Source organism: Belonocnema kinseyi, chromosome 6 (assembly GCF_010883055.1).
Source record: "Belonocnema kinseyi isolate 2016_QV_RU_SX_M_011 chromosome 6, B_treatae_v1, whole genome shotgun sequence".
Lineage (NCBI taxonomy): Eukaryota > Metazoa > Arthropoda > Insecta > Hymenoptera > Cynipidae > Belonocnema > Belonocnema kinseyi.
This window is the reverse complement of record NC_046662.1, coordinates 5,248,119-5,267,336: the sequence shown is the minus strand read 5'-3', so window position 1 is coordinate 5,267,336 and position 19,218 is coordinate 5,248,119. Positions and strand designations below refer to the sequence as shown.

General features: G+C 29.6%; 1 protein-coding gene across 1 annotated transcript; it reads left to right on the top strand.

Moving 5' to 3' along the window:
• The first annotated feature begins 845 nt into the window (after positions 1-845).
• LOC117174813 (F-box/LRR-repeat protein 2-like) lies at positions 846-12,061 on the top strand. Its single transcript, XM_033364193.1, has 5 exons — positions 846-922; positions 1,010-1,193; positions 6,006-6,562; positions 6,658-6,934; positions 11,324-12,061. Exons 2-5 carry the CDS (start codon positions 1,025-1,027, stop codon positions 11,773-11,775), a joined length of 1,455 nt encoding a protein of 484 aa, XP_033220084.1. The 5' UTR covers positions 846-922; positions 1,010-1,024; the 3' UTR covers positions 11,776-12,061.
• The last annotated feature ends 7,157 nt before the right edge of the window (positions 12,062-19,218 follow it).

The following is a 19,218-nucleotide window of genomic DNA, read 5'->3' as shown; positions in this document are numbered from 1 at the left end:
TTTTTTTGAAAATTCGTTTTTCTTTCGTTAAAAATAAATTTTTGAACTGTAAATATGTAACCATTCGATTTTTCTTTGATAACTTATCTTTTTTAGTTGGAAATTCAAATATTGTGGTAATAAATTCATATTTTTGTGTTGAAAATTAAATTTTTGTTAAAAATTCATATTTTTGCGTTAAAAAACTAAACTACTTTACAGAAACTTCGTCTTTTGGGAATGATAATTCAACATTTTTGCCGAATTCAGTTATAAACAAATTGGTTAAACGGTGAAAAAAAAAATTTATGAATTTTAATTAGTTTCCAAATTGAGCTAGGAATGACACTATTGATACTTTTAGACTGGGATTGCAAAATTATTGTAGGAGAATTTTGAGAAATGCCATTGTTTAAGAAATAAACCAAATTTATTATCTTAGTTAATAAGTTTTCATATGTGGCCAAATTTTAGCTTCCGGAATTTCCCCAAGTTAAGAAAAATATTACACCAATAAATGAAACAACATATTTTTGGAATCGTTTTAACTCGCAGATTCCGATTACTATATTTATAAATTACCAAGTGCTAAATTAACAAAATGTTATACGCCGCATTTCAGGCCTCATTAGGTACAAAGGACTCCCGCTGACCAGACTCGGCGGCAGCAGTTCAGCTGAGTGAGGGGCAGCCGTGTAGTGGGGGAACCGTTCGCAGGTGCCCAGGGCAGGAATTGTCATCTGCCCAAATTCAATAGGTGCTGACAAATTTCCCCTCAGAAGATTTTTCCAAGAATTTCCCCATTTCTAATTTGGAAAGTTAAAGATAGGGGAAAAGGGACATTTGATTGGATCATGCATTTAGGCCATGGATACCTACTAATTATCACAGTCCATAGTGATCTTCTTAGAGTTAGAAACATTCGTTCGGCAATATTCATAAGGTTTACAAAGTTTTCTTATTGCTCCTTTTGCGATTTAACTTTTACAATTTTTTCTGTTATTACGTAGTGAAATTATTCATTTTATAGGTATAAAAAAATAAAATGGGAGACGTTGCAAAATTGACAAAGGAGAAAAAAGTGAAAAAGGAAACAAAATTTGAAGCAAGAGGTGAATTTGAGGCTTCGGGAATAGAAAACTTACCCGACGAATGCCTCATTGAAATTTTCCAGTATCTGACGGCGATATTTGACAGAATTTGTATTGAAATAGGTAACTCAATTTTCATAATTATCTTGCAATATTTTTAAAAGCAATAAGAATATTTTAAACAAAATTATGTTTCCTTTTATTTTATAACTAAATTATTGTAGTTTGCATTTCATACTACAGTTTTTGTTTAATTTATTCGAAATTCTATTTCAATTTTTTTAAATTATAGCCTCACTGGTAGGAATATACTTTTAACGTGAAATGCAGTAATTTTGTCAGTTCTATAAATTTATAACGTATTTTTCAGATTTGGTGAAAGTGCCTAACTATTAATTTTAGCTCCTAGTAAATTTGTTTCTATCGTTTTTATTAAAAAGCCACAAAAAAACAAGTCCGGGATTCTTATTTTTCAGTGTTACGCTTTATAAATGATTTTATATTTTAACTTTAAATCAGAATTTTTTAAAATTTAAATTTTGCTTTTGGATTTAGAGGGCACGAAATTTAAAAACGTAATTAGAACGTCCTAAAACGTTTCTTGGGTCTACAAGTCCATATACGTTATTTGAACGATCCAAAAACCATCCTAAGTCAGGCCAAAGATTGTTCTAAAAATGCTACATGTTTTGAATAATTCCTCAAAACGTCTCTGGAACATTGTATGCATTGAAATAATTTCTTAAATTTAAAATTGCATTCCTGAAAATTTGATTTATTAGTAACGTTTTAAATTAACTTTTAAAAGAAGCTAAACGTATGTACATACAATTTTGAAAATTGAATACATATACTCATTTCACAACATCACACAAATTTAAAAATATGTGATTGAAATAAAGATATTTCGAATATAAATAAACTTTTATTATACCAATTATAGGCAATATTTAATAACATAAGCTGAAAGTTAATAATCAATTTATATGACGGAATTCAAAAAAATTCGAAATCAATCCTATTATAATTTATTAATATGAAATACATCAATCACTTTATAATAAATTTTTCATTTTAAAGCACAAAAAGAATTAAACTATAATTTTCATTTAAACATTTAAACAATTTTACCCTCACACACACACACACACACACATATTCAATGTTAACTTTCATTATTGAACATTCAATTGATTAATAAAGTTTTTAATTAATTCCAGAATGTGCAGTTTTTAACAGAATCAGTTAAATCAGATAATTTTCTTTTCTAAAAATTTCACTATTCAAGAATCTGTCGAACTAATTTTTGGAACAATTAAAACATAATTACGTATAATTTTGAGAATTAAATTAAGATACTCATTTTACAACATCACAAACATAAGAAGTTTATAATTTTAATGGAGGTATTTCAAGTACAAATAGAATTTATCATACAATTTATAGATAATATTCAATATTACATTATCTTAAAATAAATACTTAATTTGTGTTTGCTCATTGAAAAACAAAAGAATTCAAACTGTGCGCTATTTAAATTAGTGAAAAAAATAATTTAGGCAATAATTATTTAATCAGTTTACAACATGAAAAACAAAATTATTTTCATTGTAACATTGAAATAATTTATACTTCATATTCTTAAGAAAATTTTGAATGATAAATAAAATTCTAAATTTAGTTTCGAAGAAAGTAAAAAATATACACATGTACGCTCAGAAAAATGTTTGTTTGAATTAAACAAATTATTTCTTTAATATGGGGTCGAACAAATATTTGTTTTATTTGAATAAATTTTTCGATTGTCCTTATTTGTCTGGTTGAAATACATTTTTGGTTTGTTCAAATAAATCTCTTGTTTAAAATAAGTTAGTTTTTGTTTACATTATATATATTTTTTCAATTAATTATAGACTTTGTTCAAGTGAAGTAAATCTTTTTATTACATTGTAGAATTGCAGTGAGACAAGGTATACTCTAGGTATACTCAAACATTTATATTGTGATCAGCGCAATGTATTTTTTATTTATATTCTAATTTTTTTCACGACTTTTTCTTTGAAATTCAAATCATGTTTAAGCTAAAATTTCAGATTCTTTTGTTTTCATGGTTAACAGTACGAAATTCGTTGACTGAATAACAGGTGATGGTGCATTTTGCCACAATTTATCGTTAAACTGGTCAAAAATTCGAGTGAAAAAACGTCATTTTAGTATTTTTGAAACCCACGGGGATAATTGTTATAATGCTAAGAACTAACAATAAGTTTGACTGGAAACTTCTCAGTGGGGCCAAAGTTGACTGGCAGGGTATCAAACATGCTAAAAAAATGACAGGATGAAAATTGGAACCTTCATTTTAGTACTCTTGAAACCTATATGAGATGATTGTTTTAGTGCAAACAACTAACAAGAAGTTTGTCTGACAGCCCCTGAATGGTGCCAAAGTTGATTGGCAGACTGTCAAAAATGTCTAAAATCCGAGTGAAAAAATATCAATTTAATACTCTTGAAAGCCCATTGGGGATGATTTTTTAGGTGCAAAGAACTAACAAAAATGTTGACTGGCAGCTTTTAAGTGGTGCGAAACTTGACTGGCAGGTTGTCAAACATATAAAAAAATAAGGATGACAATTAGAACCTTCATTCTAATACTCTTGAAACAGTGCAAAAACTAACAAGAAGTTTGACTGACAGCTCCTGAGTAGCGCCAATGTGACTGGCAGACTGTCAAACATGCCCAAAATTCTAGAGAAGAAACGTCATTTTAGTACTCTTGAAACCCATTGGGAATGATTGTTTGGATGCTGAAAAACTAACAAAAAATTTGATTGGCAGCTTCTCGGTGGTGCCAAAGTTGACTGGCAGACTGCCAGGCATATAAAAAATGACAGGATGAAAATTAGAACAGTCAATTTAGTACTCCTGAAACGCATTGGAGATGATTCTTTAGGTGCTAAAAAATAAGATAATTGCTTGGCTGTTCCTCAGTGGTGCCAAATTTGACTGGCACACTGGCTAGCATGTTAATCAGCAACGGAATGAAAGTTTTTTCCTTTTCATTATCTAAAATTTTCATCTATAGGATACTCCTCTAAAACTAATATGTATATAAAAAAAAGAAACTACAAAAATCTAACTTTTTATGGAAATTCACAGCTCGCAACAATGAGTTTCAAAGGTACCAAAATGAGATTTCTTCACTCAAATTTTTGGCATGTTTGACAGCCTGCCCGTCATTTTGGGCACCACTCAGGAGCTGCCAGTCAAACTTCTTGTTAGTTGCTTACACCTAAACAATCATCCACAATGGGTTTCAACAGTACTAAAATGACGTTTCTTCTCTCGAATTTTTTAAAGGTTTGACAGCCTTCCAGTCAACTTTGACAACACTCAGGAGCTGCCAGTTAAACTTCTTGTTAGTTGTTTGCACCTAAAGAATCATCCCCAATGGGTTTCAAGAGAACTAAAATGAAGGTTCTAATTGTCATCCTGTCATTTTTTTATATGTTTGACAACCTGCTAGTCAAGTTTGGCACCACTTAAAAGCTGCCAGTCAACATTTTTGTTAGTTGTTTGTACCTAAAAAATCATGCCCAATGGGCTTTCAAGAGTATTAAAGTGACGTTTTTTTCACTCGAATTATTGACATTTTTGTTAGTTGTTTGCACATAAAAAATCATTCTCAATGGGATTCAAGAGTACTAAAATGACGTTTTTTTCACTCGAAATTTTGACATGTTTGACAGTCTGCCAGTCAACTTTGGCACCATTCAGGAGCTGCCAGTCAAACTTATTGTTAGTTTTTAGCATCCAAACAATCATTCGTCGTGGGTATGAAGAGTACTAAAATGACCTTTTTTCACTCGAACTTTCGACGCTTTAACGAAAAATTTTTGCAAAATGCACCAACAGCTGTTAGCTAGCGAACGAGTTTCGAACTGTTGACTATGAAAACAAAATCTAAAATTTTAGTGAGTACTAAAATGACGTCCATGGAATTGTCGGGAGGTTCCGGAAATTTTGAAGACTAATAATATCTATATTTTCATAAAATATGTCCACGTGGACAAAGTACAGGGGGGGGGGTTGTTTGTTCAAATTCCACGGCTGTCCACGAGGGGGTAGGGGGGGGGGGTCAAAAAGCGGTGAAAAATTGTCCACGTGGTATATGGATGGCCCCTTCTTATTATCGAAAAGTTCTAATAATTTTTACTCAATATTTTTCTGTAAATTTGAATGATCAACAACCTTTTAAATTAATTTCATATGAAAATGTGAACACAAGTAAACTTTTATTATACAAATTATAGCCAATATTTAATTAAATAACCTCAAAATAAATAATAAATTTATATTACGCAATTGAAGATGATTATATTTTTATACTTGTATATTTATTTTTATATTTATACTTCATATTTTTTAAATTTTAATTCAAACATTTAAATAATTTTTACATTATATGTATATTTTTTTTAATTTCAGGTTTTTTTTCTGAAAATTTGAATAATTAATAACAAACAATATACAAAATTATATATCAACTTAAACTTTTTTCCAAATTGGACAGAAAATAACCATTTTTACGTTCTTCTAATCTGATGTGATAAATATTCGAAATTTAAGAAATTTACATAAGATTAAAATCCAAATTAAAAATCCTATTTAAAGTGCAATAATCAAATTGATGCAAACTCCTGTTAAAAAAATAAGAATACAACGACCAAATTTGGACCACAACGAACAAACAAAAACAAAAAAGGAAAAAAAACTTATTGTAATCTGAAAAAAAAATAAGAAGGCAGCCAACTACATCCCCTTCCTTCTTTTTTCTTTATTTCGTTTTTTTTTTTATTATCATCAAATTACAATAAATGATAAATATTTAATTAAAATAAATTATATAATAAATATTATTATATTTTCTTTCAGTTTGTCAAAGATGGCAAAATTTAGGTCAGGGATTGTGGAAAAATTTCAAATCCCTGGATTTCTCCGCCAAAACTTGGGGATTGGAAGATAATCATTCCGGAGAAATGGTGATAAGAAGCATCGATTTTTGTGAAATTATAAAAATGTCTGGGAGTTACTTAACAAGGATTAGCTCAGATGTAGTTACATTTGGTCAAATTTGCAACTTGCTGCCCAACATTCAAGAACTGCAATTGTGGGATGCTTGCTCACCAAGGAGATTTAATAAAATGAATAGATCATTTATACGTGATGCTTGCGATTTGATTCTGTCGTGGATGGAATCAAATGGCAAAAATATTAAAAATTTTCAAATGAAAGCGATTGATAGTGACTTTCATGAATATGAGTTCTCCAGATTTTTAGCCGAATTGAAACAACTGAAATCTTTGTGTCTGTATGAGTGTCATTTCCTAGACTGGACTCATATTTGTCTAGTTGAATTACCATTCGAGACAATTCGGGAGATTGTTCTGATGAGTAAAAACAAGCCTTTCGATCATAATATATTGCTCTTGGTTAGTGTTTTACATAATTCTAAAAAAATTGTTATTTCCGTGGTCTTTTATAAGATAATTTTTTGGAAAATCTTATTCAAATCTATTTTTTGCAGATGCTCAAAAAATGTAAGAATCTTCAGACATTTGGGATACAAGGGTGTGACGGACCTTTAGATCAAATATTGCAAGTCTTATCTTCACATGCTGATACCTTAAAGAATTTGAAAGTCCAATTGACGGACCTTAGCAATGACTCTATATTATTGTCAACCATACCAGCTTTAATACATCTTGAAAAATTGGATGTTAGCCGTTCCAAGCTAGTTACCGACGAATTTCTAGATCTAGTCAGCAAAAATTGCAAAAAACTTAAATACCTGAACTTATATGGTGAGTAAATTGCTGACGTCATAATCATTTATTTCTAACATTATCAGCATTTTTTATACTAGATAGACCATCATGTGCGCGCGCTAACTTCTTTGTTCATTTACATCATTAAAACAATTTTCAAATAATTATGTATTTGTTTTTCATTTCTGAAAATTTTAGTTATTAATAAACTTTTACACTAATTAAAAAAAAAACATAAGTACATATAATTTTGAAAATTGAATTCAGATACTCATTCCACAACATCATAAGCATTTCATAAAATCATATAATTTTAATAGAGATGGGTTAAAAATAAATAAACTTTCATAATGCAAATTATATCAAACATTCAATCACATCACCTTAGGACAAATAATGAACTTCTGTTTCTAAATAGAGAAAAATTAAAATTCAATCTTTGTTATTTAATATTGATGATCATTGACATGAAAAGCATAAAACTATAATTTTCATTTAAGCATTGAAATCATTTTTGTTCTAGATTATTTTTAAATTTCTACTTACATTTCTGAAAATGTTATTTGTTAATAACCTTTAATACTAATTTCAGACAAAATTACAACACATTTAAATATAAATTCAAAAATGTAATGCAGCTATCCATTTTAGATCATTAGAATCGTTAAAAAATTATGTAAATGAAATAGGGGTGTTTTAACATAAATAAAATTTTATAATGCAAATTACACCCAATATTAAATTATATAACCTTCGAATAAATCAATAATTGATGTTACCTAATTTTATGAAACTAAATTTTAATCTTTATTTAAAATAATATTTGGAAAAAAGATCATTTTATAATTCATTTATTATTTCACGACATGAGAAACATTAAACTATAATTTTCATTAAAGCATTCAAATAATTTTTGCTTCATATATTTTTTAAATTTAAACTTTAATTTCTAAAAATTTGATTTATTAATAACATATTGAACTAATTCAGGAAATAATACGTTTTTATAGAATCAATTAATAATTCTTTAATCAGTTCACAACATAAAAACAGAAACAATACACTTTATTTGTAAAAGTAATAACTAATATTCAATTACATCGTCTTAAACTAAATAATTAATTTATGTTACTTAATTTAAAACGCCTTAAATTTATTCTTTATGTAATTAAATATTGCGGTCAAAATTAATCAGCTAAAAATTAATTAAATAGTTTACAACATAACAACCCTCAAGCAATTATTTTTATTGAAAAAATCAAATTTTCTGGAAATAATTTCAGAAAACTAAAGTTTCAACAGAGTTAATTAATAAACATTCAATCATTTCAAAAAAAAGCAACAAACATTTATTTTACTTTGAAAGTTCAAATAATTCTCACTTTATATATTTTTTAAATTTGAACTTGTCTTTGTTTAAATTTAATTAAATATAAGCTTTTAACTAAGTCTAGAAAATATAAATTTTAGCATAATTGCTTTATAATTAATTAATGAATTCAGAATATAAAACTCTTTTAATAATTATTTTCATTTAAATATGCGTACATATAATTTTAAAAATTGAACTCAGGTACTCATTTCACAACGTCATAATCATTACAAAAAATGATTGTAATGGAAATATTTTAAACAAAAAATAAATTTATATTATAAAAATAATATTCATATTATGATGATAATATTCAGTTTAAAAAAACCAATCAGTCAATAGTTAGTTAATCGGTTCATAATATAAAAAGCAGTGAAAAATTATTTGCATTGAAACATCAAAAGAATTTTGACCCTATATTTTGCTGAAAATTTGAGGTATTAATAATCTTTTAAAATCACTCCATAAAAACTTAAACCATTTTGACATATAATTAACGATCGCCCCGATTTCATTCCAAATCAGAAAAAAGAAATTCCCTAATTTTTATTTTTTTATTTTAACAGTTGCCGGTTTTAACTTGAAGTTTCCCATGTAAAATCCATGGGGAAAATCACTTGCGTTTTTGGAATAATTTTTTAGAGTTTAAAAAAATGTGACGGGAAAGTATAGCCTAGTGGAATATTTATTATCATTGATTAATTAATTATTGATTATTTAAACAAATGTCATTTGTAAAAATTTTTTCTGAAAATTTGTTTTTCCTTCCCTTAAAATTATTACTATTAGTTTAGTGGAATATTGAATAACGTTAGTTAATTAATTTATAAATGTTTCAAACAAGTGCAATTTGTTTAAATAATTTTGTTTTAAAAATTCGTTTTTGCCCTAAAAATTGTCACTATTGGTCTAGTGGAATATTTATTAACATTAGTTCATTCATTTTCAATTATTTAAACAAATGGAAATTGTTTAAATAATTCCTTTTCGCATTTTTTTAAATAAAAATTATTACTGTGGGTCTATTGGAATATTTATAAGTAATAATGAATTACTGATAAATAATTAATTTATCAGTTATATTTAAGTAATAACTTTTATTTAAAAAAATTTTCAAATAATATTAATCAAACAATGTTGATTAATATTCCACTAAAGAAATATTTTTATCAAAAAAATATTTCTACAAACTTCATTTGTTTAAATAATTCAAAATTAATGAACTAATGTTAATAAATATTCAACTAGACCAATAGTAATAATTTTTAAGGAAAAAAACGAATGTTCTAAAAAAAATGTTTCAACAAATTCCATTTGTTTAAATAATAAAAAATTAATGAACTAATGTTAATAAATATTTCACTAGACTAATAGTAATCATTTTTAGAGGGAAAACGAATTTTCGAAAAAAAAAAACAAATTCTATTTGTTTAAACAGTTAAAAATTTACTAACAAATGATAATAAATATTCCATTAGACCAATATTAATAATTTTAAATGAAAAATATGAGAATACAGTGTTCAAAAGGTCGATTTGATGAAGAATTGACATTTTTTGTTTGAAGGGTAGTTTTCAGGTACTCGTAGGGGTGTCAAACCCATAAGTCTGATCGATGAAATTCTTTGTTGGATAATTCTCTACAGGCCCCCAAATTTTCCCGTCACATTTTGTCAAATCCTAAAAAATTATTCTAAAAACTGAAAAAAGTTATTTTGCCCCGTTCATTTACATGGGAAACTTCAAGTCAAAAAGGGCACCTGTTAAAATAAAAAATTAGGGAATTTCTTTTTTCGGATTTGGAATAAAATTGGAGGGATCGTTGCCCTCTAGCATGCAAATGTTTTCGATTTATTTTACAAATCACATCCCATATTAAATATAACATAACCTCAAAGCAGATAATAAATTTATGTTCTTAGTTAAATAATATTTAACTTCAATCTTTATGCAAATTAATGTTCTGATTAAAGTTAAACAGCTAATAATAATTAACCATTGAATAACATAAAAAACAATAAGTGAATTATTTTTATTGAGTCATTAAAATAATTTTTACTTTATGAATCTTTTTTCTAAATTTGGACTTTTGTTTCGATTACTTGGATTTAATAATAAACTAATAATTGATTAATCAGTCTACAAAATAACTTAGAATACGTAAATTGTAGTTTCTAATATAGCACTGAGGTTGCGCCACGAACTTGGACAATTTAGCAGTAATTTAGTATAGTAGGAATCGACTATGTGGTTGTAGGAATGTAGTATAGTAGGAATCTGCTACATTTTTTCTACTTATGTTACTGTAGTCTATTTCCGGATCCGTGACAAAAACCCCAAACGACAAAGCGCACACCCAAAGAGAGTCGCGCTCCGTGAAAAAGGCCTGCGAATCAGAAAGTATGAGCACGCCCCTACTCGCTATCTGATTCGCGGGCCTTTTTCAGGGAGTGCGACTCTCATTGAACGAGCGCTTTGTCGTTCGAGCTTTTTGTCACAAATCTCTCTTGTCACACTCTCAGAAATTTCCTCTTAACGATAAAGGAATACTTTTACGATTAAAGTGCCATCGTTTGAGAATTAAGTTTGAAAACAGATCCTTTAACGGTTAAAGTGCGAGTCGTTTAACCAAGAATCGTTTCAATGATAAGCGATTAGAAGGTGAAGAAGAAGAAGCGCGTAGAAGGTGGAGTTTAATGGTTAAAATGGGACGTACTCTTACCGAAAAATAATTTTTCGCGCATGCGTGTGCGCATACGTGGAATCGCATAATCGCGTTTTTAAAATGCATTCGTTTAACCATTAAAGTGCATCATTTTAGCGTTAAACTAGATCGTTTCAGAGTGAAACGAATCTGCTTTTAAAGTAATCCACTTTAACGATTAAAGTACCGACTTTATCGTTTAGAGGGAATTTCTGAGAGTGTAGCAGAATCCTATTACACTACATTGCTACAACCATATAATAGATTTCTGCTATACTACATTACTGCCTGTTACCTCTTTTCATATAAAGTATTTCTAAATTAATTAAAAATGTAATTAATATTTTCAGAATGCCGTAAAGTCACGGATGTTGGAATCTCCAGTGTATGTCATTTGGAAAAGCTGACTTATTTTAATATAGGTGAATTGCCAAAAATAAGGAAGCCACCGCTGGAAAGACTAACAAATTTAGTTGTATTAGATTCGGCTTGGAATGAAGATATTGAAGAGAAAGTTTTCTGCGCCTTTTTGAAAAGAGCAACTCAACTTCGGGCACTCAACGTTAATGAATGTAGTTTTGTTTCTAACGAATTATTGAATATTGCTGCTGAGACTACTAAAATTCGACATTCTAATCACAAACTTGATTTATATGTCAACGATACTTCCATAAATCTGGAAGATCTTAGTAGAATACCGCCTTCAGTAAATCTCTTGAAATTGAATCATCTGCCAGTTGCTAAATATGGTATTGAAAATCCATTTAGCAACATAGACGACCCACAAGTTTTCATCACTTAATCGAACATTGCATAAAAATTATTTACTTCTATAAAGAAGTATCGACACGAAGCATGGAGTAACTTTAAGCCAAATAAGGTTTTGTCAGTCTGATTAAAATAGAATGTAGAAAAATAATATTTCAGTACTATTTATGATATATAATCATAAGTATATCTAAGAAGATTTAGGATATTTGTGTACAACGAGTGTAACGCTTAGCGCAAGTCTATTACAAAATTCTGAATGAATTCAATAAAAAATACTTCACCTCATTCGATGCGCAATTAAAGCACAGATGCAAGCTTTAAATTTTAGGAAGAGTTCTGTTAAATTTTAATCGATGTAGTATGCACGTTATAAAATAAAACATTATTCTAATAGATAAACAATTTTTTTCATTTCAAGAGTTTATGTTGATGATTATATTGCTGGCATTATTCACCATTTGGTATTTTTATGTTTTGACAAAATTCGCATTTTACTATGCAGAGATTCAAAATCTTTTGTTATAAATGATATATTAATGAACTATATTGTAAACAGCTACTTTCAATGATCTTCAGTTTCAAGACCCAAAGTTAAGAATACTACAATTTTAAACGATGTGTGGAATTGTTAAATTTTTAAAGCTTCGAGATTAAATTCGTTACATTTTTAGGTTTCCAATTAAAAATCATAGGTCTAAATGTTTTAAGAATAATTAGAATTTGAAGGTTCGCAATTTCCAAATTTTTCAATCTTGATATAACAACTACAGCAAATAAATTTGTACAGAAACCACATTTTTTGATTACAGAAAAATCTATCTGATCAATTTTAATGTTACTTGATACTACATAATGGGGATGTTGCACGAAATGAGATAAATAGATATTTTGATTCTTTAGTAACTCATTATTTCATCCCAAGAAGGAAGAATTTTTTATTTAATAAGAAACATGTTTTTTTTTTTAAATAAAGTTTGAATATTACTCCCGCTCGCGGCATTTTTCACCAAATGCATAAATTGGCTATATCTTTGTGACGTCATTATTCGCTGGCCAACTCAAACTACCTAAATTATAACAAATAAAAAAATAAAGTAAAAATGGTTTCTAAACATGAATTTCAAAGTATAAATGTCTCTATATGGCTTTGACGTAATAATAATTAATAATAATTAATAATAACTACAAAGAAAAGAATTGAAATAGTGTACTCAAATAGCTTCTGCCCATTCCGACGTGTTTGCATATTTTGCGCTAAAGGAATACAAATTTTATTCGGGTCTTTTTCCTCCTTAGAATCACATGTAGCTTCAAAACACTTTTTAGCTACTAATCTACGTTCTTTAGGAAATTCGCTGATTTGCAAATTCATTCTTTGTTTATATCTTTTACCTCACTTGATTTTTTTTCTCGTTTTTAGCGTGTTAGGCATTGATAGGTTAGCTTAGAGAATCAGGTTGATCAGCTGTCAAGTAGAAAGCCGCGGCGGCCGCGAAACCTGATTGGTCAACATTTTGAGAAGAACATGGCGGCGAAAGTGGTCTCATTAGTGCATTCACTGCTTTAAGTTTCTGAAAATATATTTATCTCATTTCATGCAACATCCCCATTATAATTTGTATAGTCTGCAGAACTTTCATAATTATAATTAAAAACTACAGTTGTGAATGCGCAATCCTACAATTGTTTAATGTTTGAGGATTTGAAAATAAATTAAATGGATTAAAACAATTTGGCATTATCATATGTTTGATAAACTTTTATAATTTTATTTTTGATATTTTAAATTTGGAAAACTTCTGATACTTTTATTTTGTGTTCGAGTATTAAAAATCTAAATTGAAAAAGCATAAAATGTTTGAAATTTTTAGTTTTTTAATTTTGATAAATTAAAATAAAATTTAATCGCAAAAGTAGCAACAATTTTTTGTGTGTTTTTAGAGGCCTTCATAAAACATTCATATTAAGAACCTGGAATTGACTATTCAAAAAGCTCTACACTTTGCAGCCTTAAGGCGCTTCAAACGGCTGTCAAATTCGCTAGGGGCAAACTAAATCTAAACGATTGAGTCGTGGAACGCTATATTTTGAGCAGATAGTCTAAAGTCAATTATGCCGAACCATTCAGCTCGCATTTTCCTGAAAAATTTCTGGTTCTTTTTTTTTTTTTTTGAAATTGAACGTGAAGAGTAATTTTTCTCGCTTGATATAATTTTTTTCGTTCCTTCATACAATTTTCGCTATGAACTGACTGTATTCGTACGTGCATTCATTATCAATTAGCGACTTACCGAAATAAATGTATTAGCAACAACAAAATTTTGAACTGAGAAACGTAAAGGAAACAAAACTTGCAATTGAACATTTAAAAATTTTGTAGATGGTGAATTTTTAACATCCTGTGTGAAAATAGCCCGGTTTAGCCCTAGTACAACAAGGAGACTGGCCGGGCTATGTTTGTTTTTTATGGGCCTAGCCGTGCACTGGTCGGAGACTCCCTAAGCAAAATTGATGTCAAAACCCCAGTCGGGGGCTGACTGGCTTCTAATCGGGCAAATCTTATGATCGAAAGCTCAGACGGTAGCTGGCCGGGCGCTAATTGGCAATAATAAAATTGGTTAAACTTTGTTTATGACTTCATTACTTTTTCTTACTTCATTAAGAAATGGATGTGTATACAAATCTCGAATCGTGATAAATGTATAGGAAACATTTTCAAATAGAGATTATAACAGCATTATAAATTAATGACGGCAAAAAATATACGGATACTAAATTTATAATATTTGAACTTTTGTGAACGAACAATAATACATTTTAAATAATATAATACCTAATATACAATATAAAAAGCAAATGACAAAAGCCTCGAAACAACGAGTTGTTTGATGTGATTTTAAAATTACCTTATGCTAATTTCAAAATTGTTGAAAAATATATGATTAACATTTTTTGAAGAAAAAAATTATAAGTTCCATCTTTATGGAAAATTGAAAATGTTGTAAAATAGTATAAAACACATAAAAATCAAACCTTACAGGAAAGTTAAAAAAATTTATTATTAAGAAATTGTCAACATTCACGATCAAATTTCTGAGTTACATCGTTAAAAGTTTTTAATGTTCATAAAAAATTACATTTCCTGTCGTTGTAAAAAGTAGTCAACTAGTCTACAACGGGAAAAAATAAAATATCACGCGAAGAAAAATTGTAATCAATTTAAATTATCTATTTAAAAAGTATTTGATTGATATTCCTGTTGAAAGTTCGTGTATTCTATATCCACATACCGTCGAATAATAATAAATAATTAGAAAAAGAGAACTTAAAATTTTGTACTTTAACTTTTCTGAACTGAAGCTTATGAGGATGACTTTTTCAACGAGATTCAACTTGTCGGTTTAGCGCAGTGGTTAGCACTCCCGACTGTTAGACGTTAGATGTAGGTCTAGGTATGTAGGTTCGATACCCCGTAGCGTTAGAAATTTTATTTGTAACATAATGTTTAAAAATTTAATATATGTATTTACTCTATACAGGACTATATAAATATTTAAAGTCAAAATACTCGCAATGAATTAATCTTTTTTTTAAATACCTTTTTTGTCTCTCAACGACTACGTGAAAATAGTTAATGTTGTCTGAGTGCTGGGCATGTAGAATCTTACATATGAATATACTCAAATTCTGCAGTAAAAAAGAATCAAATTGATCCACTAATATAGTGTTAGATTCTCTTTATACAATTGAAATCTGAATCATTTAAATCTAGTAAAGCGCCAATTGATCCCGTCCGGCCCAGGTCGTGCTCCCCGGCCAGATCCGGCCATGCTCCATGGCTGTATGCTGGCCAGCGCAGCGTGACGATGCTGGCCGGATTCCGACCAGAAACCCCGTTCACAGCCCGACTTAAAGTCGGGCTCCCCGGCCAGCTCCGGGATTAAAGCCGGGCTCTCAAACCGTAGAATGACCAGCCCCCGACTTAAATTTCCACCCGGGATTTACAGTTTAAAATTGTTCAAATGTTCCGCGTCGAGGCAAAAAATCATTATTGTAATTAATAACAAAAATTTAGGAGTAGATAAAAACAAAATATTGCTCACTAAAAATTTCTGTCGTCGTTTTCATACAAATAATTACCGCTGGACAATTTGAATATTTTCCATGATTTTTTAAATAATATTTAATTGTTTAAGTAAATGAAAATTATTTAAACAATTATTAATTCCCAAAGAATATAGAAAATAATCGTATTTTCTCATTGAAATGTAATAGTTAGTATTTGCTTGGAGTATTTAATTTTATTTTAAACATTATATCATTATTTAAACAATTAATTATTGTCTATTTACAAAATTTCTGAAAATTGAGGCAGGTATGTCCAATTTTTCTTAAATTGGTATCTTATAATACTATTTCTTGATTAATTACATAATTTTGATACATTTTAAAAAATTTTTAACAAATCTCTATTTCTTTAAACAAACTTTATTTGCTCTAGCAGTTTTTGTTCAATAACTTAAGGAAAAATAAGATAAAATAGAACACAACCTATTATTTTTCTGACTGTACAATTAAAAAAAAATGTATTGACTGTTTGTTAACAGTTTAAATATATATAATTTGTTCAAACAATTTTTTTTTTAAATATGTTTAAAATCGTATCACGCATTTAAAGTTTGATATTAATGTACTATCTCTTTCAACAGAATCATTTACTACTGTTAAGTGTTTATCAATTGTTAAGGCTCGCAGGTAATGTTCGCTCTTCATCTATTCTGACGCGTTTTCTTGACCCCGGATTCGGATTGTACGTAAAAAATTACTTCGGAAATGACCCTCCACTTTCCAACAACAAGACCATGTTGGCCTGTGTTATAGATAAATTGTACTAATTGTGCAAAGTCAACTAAGGTAATTTTATTATTATTATTATTATTATTACAAATTACCTAAACTAAAGCACTTTGTCCTCATTAATGTTTGTTAGAAAAAATCTTGAAACTTGAATCATAATTTGCATTGGTGTATGTACCTTTTTATAATATAATCATAGTAAAGATTGTAACAATATAAAGAATGCAATATTGAATGCACTTCTGTAATTTAAATTTTATTATGACTTTAATGATTTATTTAATAGTTGAAACGAATTATATTTCCTTAAACAATTAAAAAATTATAAATACATTTTTGTATATACTATTTACCCTGGCGGACCTATGGAACCGAATGGAGACCCTGGCGGACCGAAGGAACCGAATGGATCTTCTATAAAGTACCCGTAAAGACCCCATTGGGACCCCATTCGGTTCCTTTTTAAAAAACTCAAAAAAACAGCACGATCAACTTTTAAACTTTTGAAATGCCAATTCTACGTTAAATTTTCTATTGGAAACTCATGGAGTAATCGCAATACTTTTTTTGTAGCGGTAAAAAGTTGAAAAAATATATAAAATCTATAACGCCTGTTGACTGCTACTTACAAATTATGGGTTTGAAGTGTAGCAGTCACCAGGCATTATACGTCTTATATTCTTTTTAACTTTTTACCGTTGCAAAGAAAAACAATTGCGATTATTCCGTGACCTTCTATAGGGAATTTTAAACCAAAATCCGAATTTCAGCAATTCAAAAGTTGATTTTGATGTTTTTTTGAGTTTTTTAAAAAGGAACTGAATGGGAACCCAATGGGCTCTTTACGCGTACTTTGTAGAGCTTTTAGCAGTAGGATTTTGAAAGAGTCTTTTTTAGGAGTTTTCCGCTCCTACCCCTCGCCAACACTACACAGAAAATCGCCGATCCTCCCAGGGGCGCACACTTTCTCCACCTCCGGGGAAGCGATGGGCTATTTTCTTCTTTAAAAAAAACGCTTTTTCTTCATTTTTACTTAAAATCATGAACTGCTTAATATTATTTTCAGCAAAATCCACATTTTCCTGTCCATATCACTCAAAGCCTCACCCCACCCACCCAACCTCTTGGATACCCACCCCCCACAATTGGGGTAGCAACCGCTACTTTTCATACATGGTTTGTGCACCCCTGGATCCTTCAATGTGCACCGAAATCTGTGTTCAAGTGAGTTGAAACAAATTGGAGCTACACAGGTTCATTCGAAGTATCTAGGGGAAAAGCATGATTTAGACACTGTTTTTCCTCATCCAGAGCAACGTGAAGTGTCGTCTTCAAACTGTCAGTCACCTGTAAAGATGATTTTGTCGGGCGTTATTTGGGTGAAATAAATGTTGATAAGCAGGTAAGTTATAATTATAATTACCTAGCTTTTAATTTCCTCCATTTACCAGTGACTATTATTGTCTTGGAATAAAAATTATACTTGGCGTGATATAATAAAAACAGAAATTTGTTTTTCACGATAAGTAGGGATGTAAAGTTTCATGAAACTTTAGCCTGATGAAAAGTTTAATGAAACATTGGGGGTTTCGTGAAACATTGTAATGATTACAGTGGTCCCTGGCGGACCGAACGAACCGAATGGAGCCTCTACAAAGTACCCGTAAAGACCTCATTGGGTCCCCATTCGGTTCCTTTTTAAAAAACTCGAAAAAACAGCAAAATCAACTTTTAAATTGTTGAAATTCAGATTTTACTTTAAAATTCCCTATGGAAGGTCACAGAATAATCGCAATATTTTTTTTGCAACGGTAAAAAGTTTTAAAAAATATAAAACGTATAACGCCTGTTGACTGCTACTTACAGGCGATAAGGTTGAAGTGTAGCAGTCAACAGGCGTTATACGTCTTATATTTTTGTAAACTTTTTACCGTTGCAGAAAAAGACTATTGCGATTATTCCACGACCTTCTATTTCGAGTTTTTCAAAATGGAACCGAATGGGGACACAATGGGGTCTTTACGGTTACTTTGCAGAGGCTCCATTCGGTTGGACTTCACTCGAGTAAACCGTTCAGTAGTCACTCGGGTGAAGAGTGGAGGTCACTCAACGGGTGACTATTTCACCCACTGAAACTAGGTAGGTGGAAGTGAGTGAACAGTGGAATTGGCGGGTAGAAGTGGCGGGAATCGCAAGTTTAGTAGTAGACTGAAATTTAGTATCTTTATCATCTGAAGTTTAGTATCTTCATCACTTTCCACTATTATTGAACACATCACTGTTTGTAATAACAATGACCTCATTACTGAAGCAGCAATTAAAATCTTCTTATCCTGTTATTGCATTTTTTAAACTTTTGTGTAACGTAACCTCAACTATCTTTCACCTGTGACGTAGGGCTAAAGCCTACTTAGTAAATGCATACGCCATCTAGCGGCTTTAAGCATACATGCTCAAGTCAAATAGGGACTTACGTTACCGGTAATATTTAAAAATTCTAAAAGCTCTGAATTGGAATTAAAACTTGAGGATCAGAACTGATAAGAAAATAAAAACCGAATATTCAAATCAAGCCGATCTCGTAGGACTGGAAATGAAACCCGAAACCCCAAAAATA

Excerpts from the sequence above, each read along its gene's own strand:
- LOC117174813 (XM_033364193.1), top strand. The coding sequence starts at position 1,025 with ATGGGAGACGTTGCAAAATTGACAAAGGAGAAAAAAGTGAAAAAGGAA. Across the intron at positions 1,194-6,005 it reads CAGAATTTGTATTGAAATAG|TTTGTCAAAGATGGCAAAAT; the intron begins GTAACTCAATTT and ends ATTTTCTTTCAG. Across the intron at positions 6,935-11,323 it reads TAAATACCTGAACTTATATG|AATGCCGTAAAGTCACGGAT; the intron begins GTGAGTAAATTG and ends TAATATTTTCAG.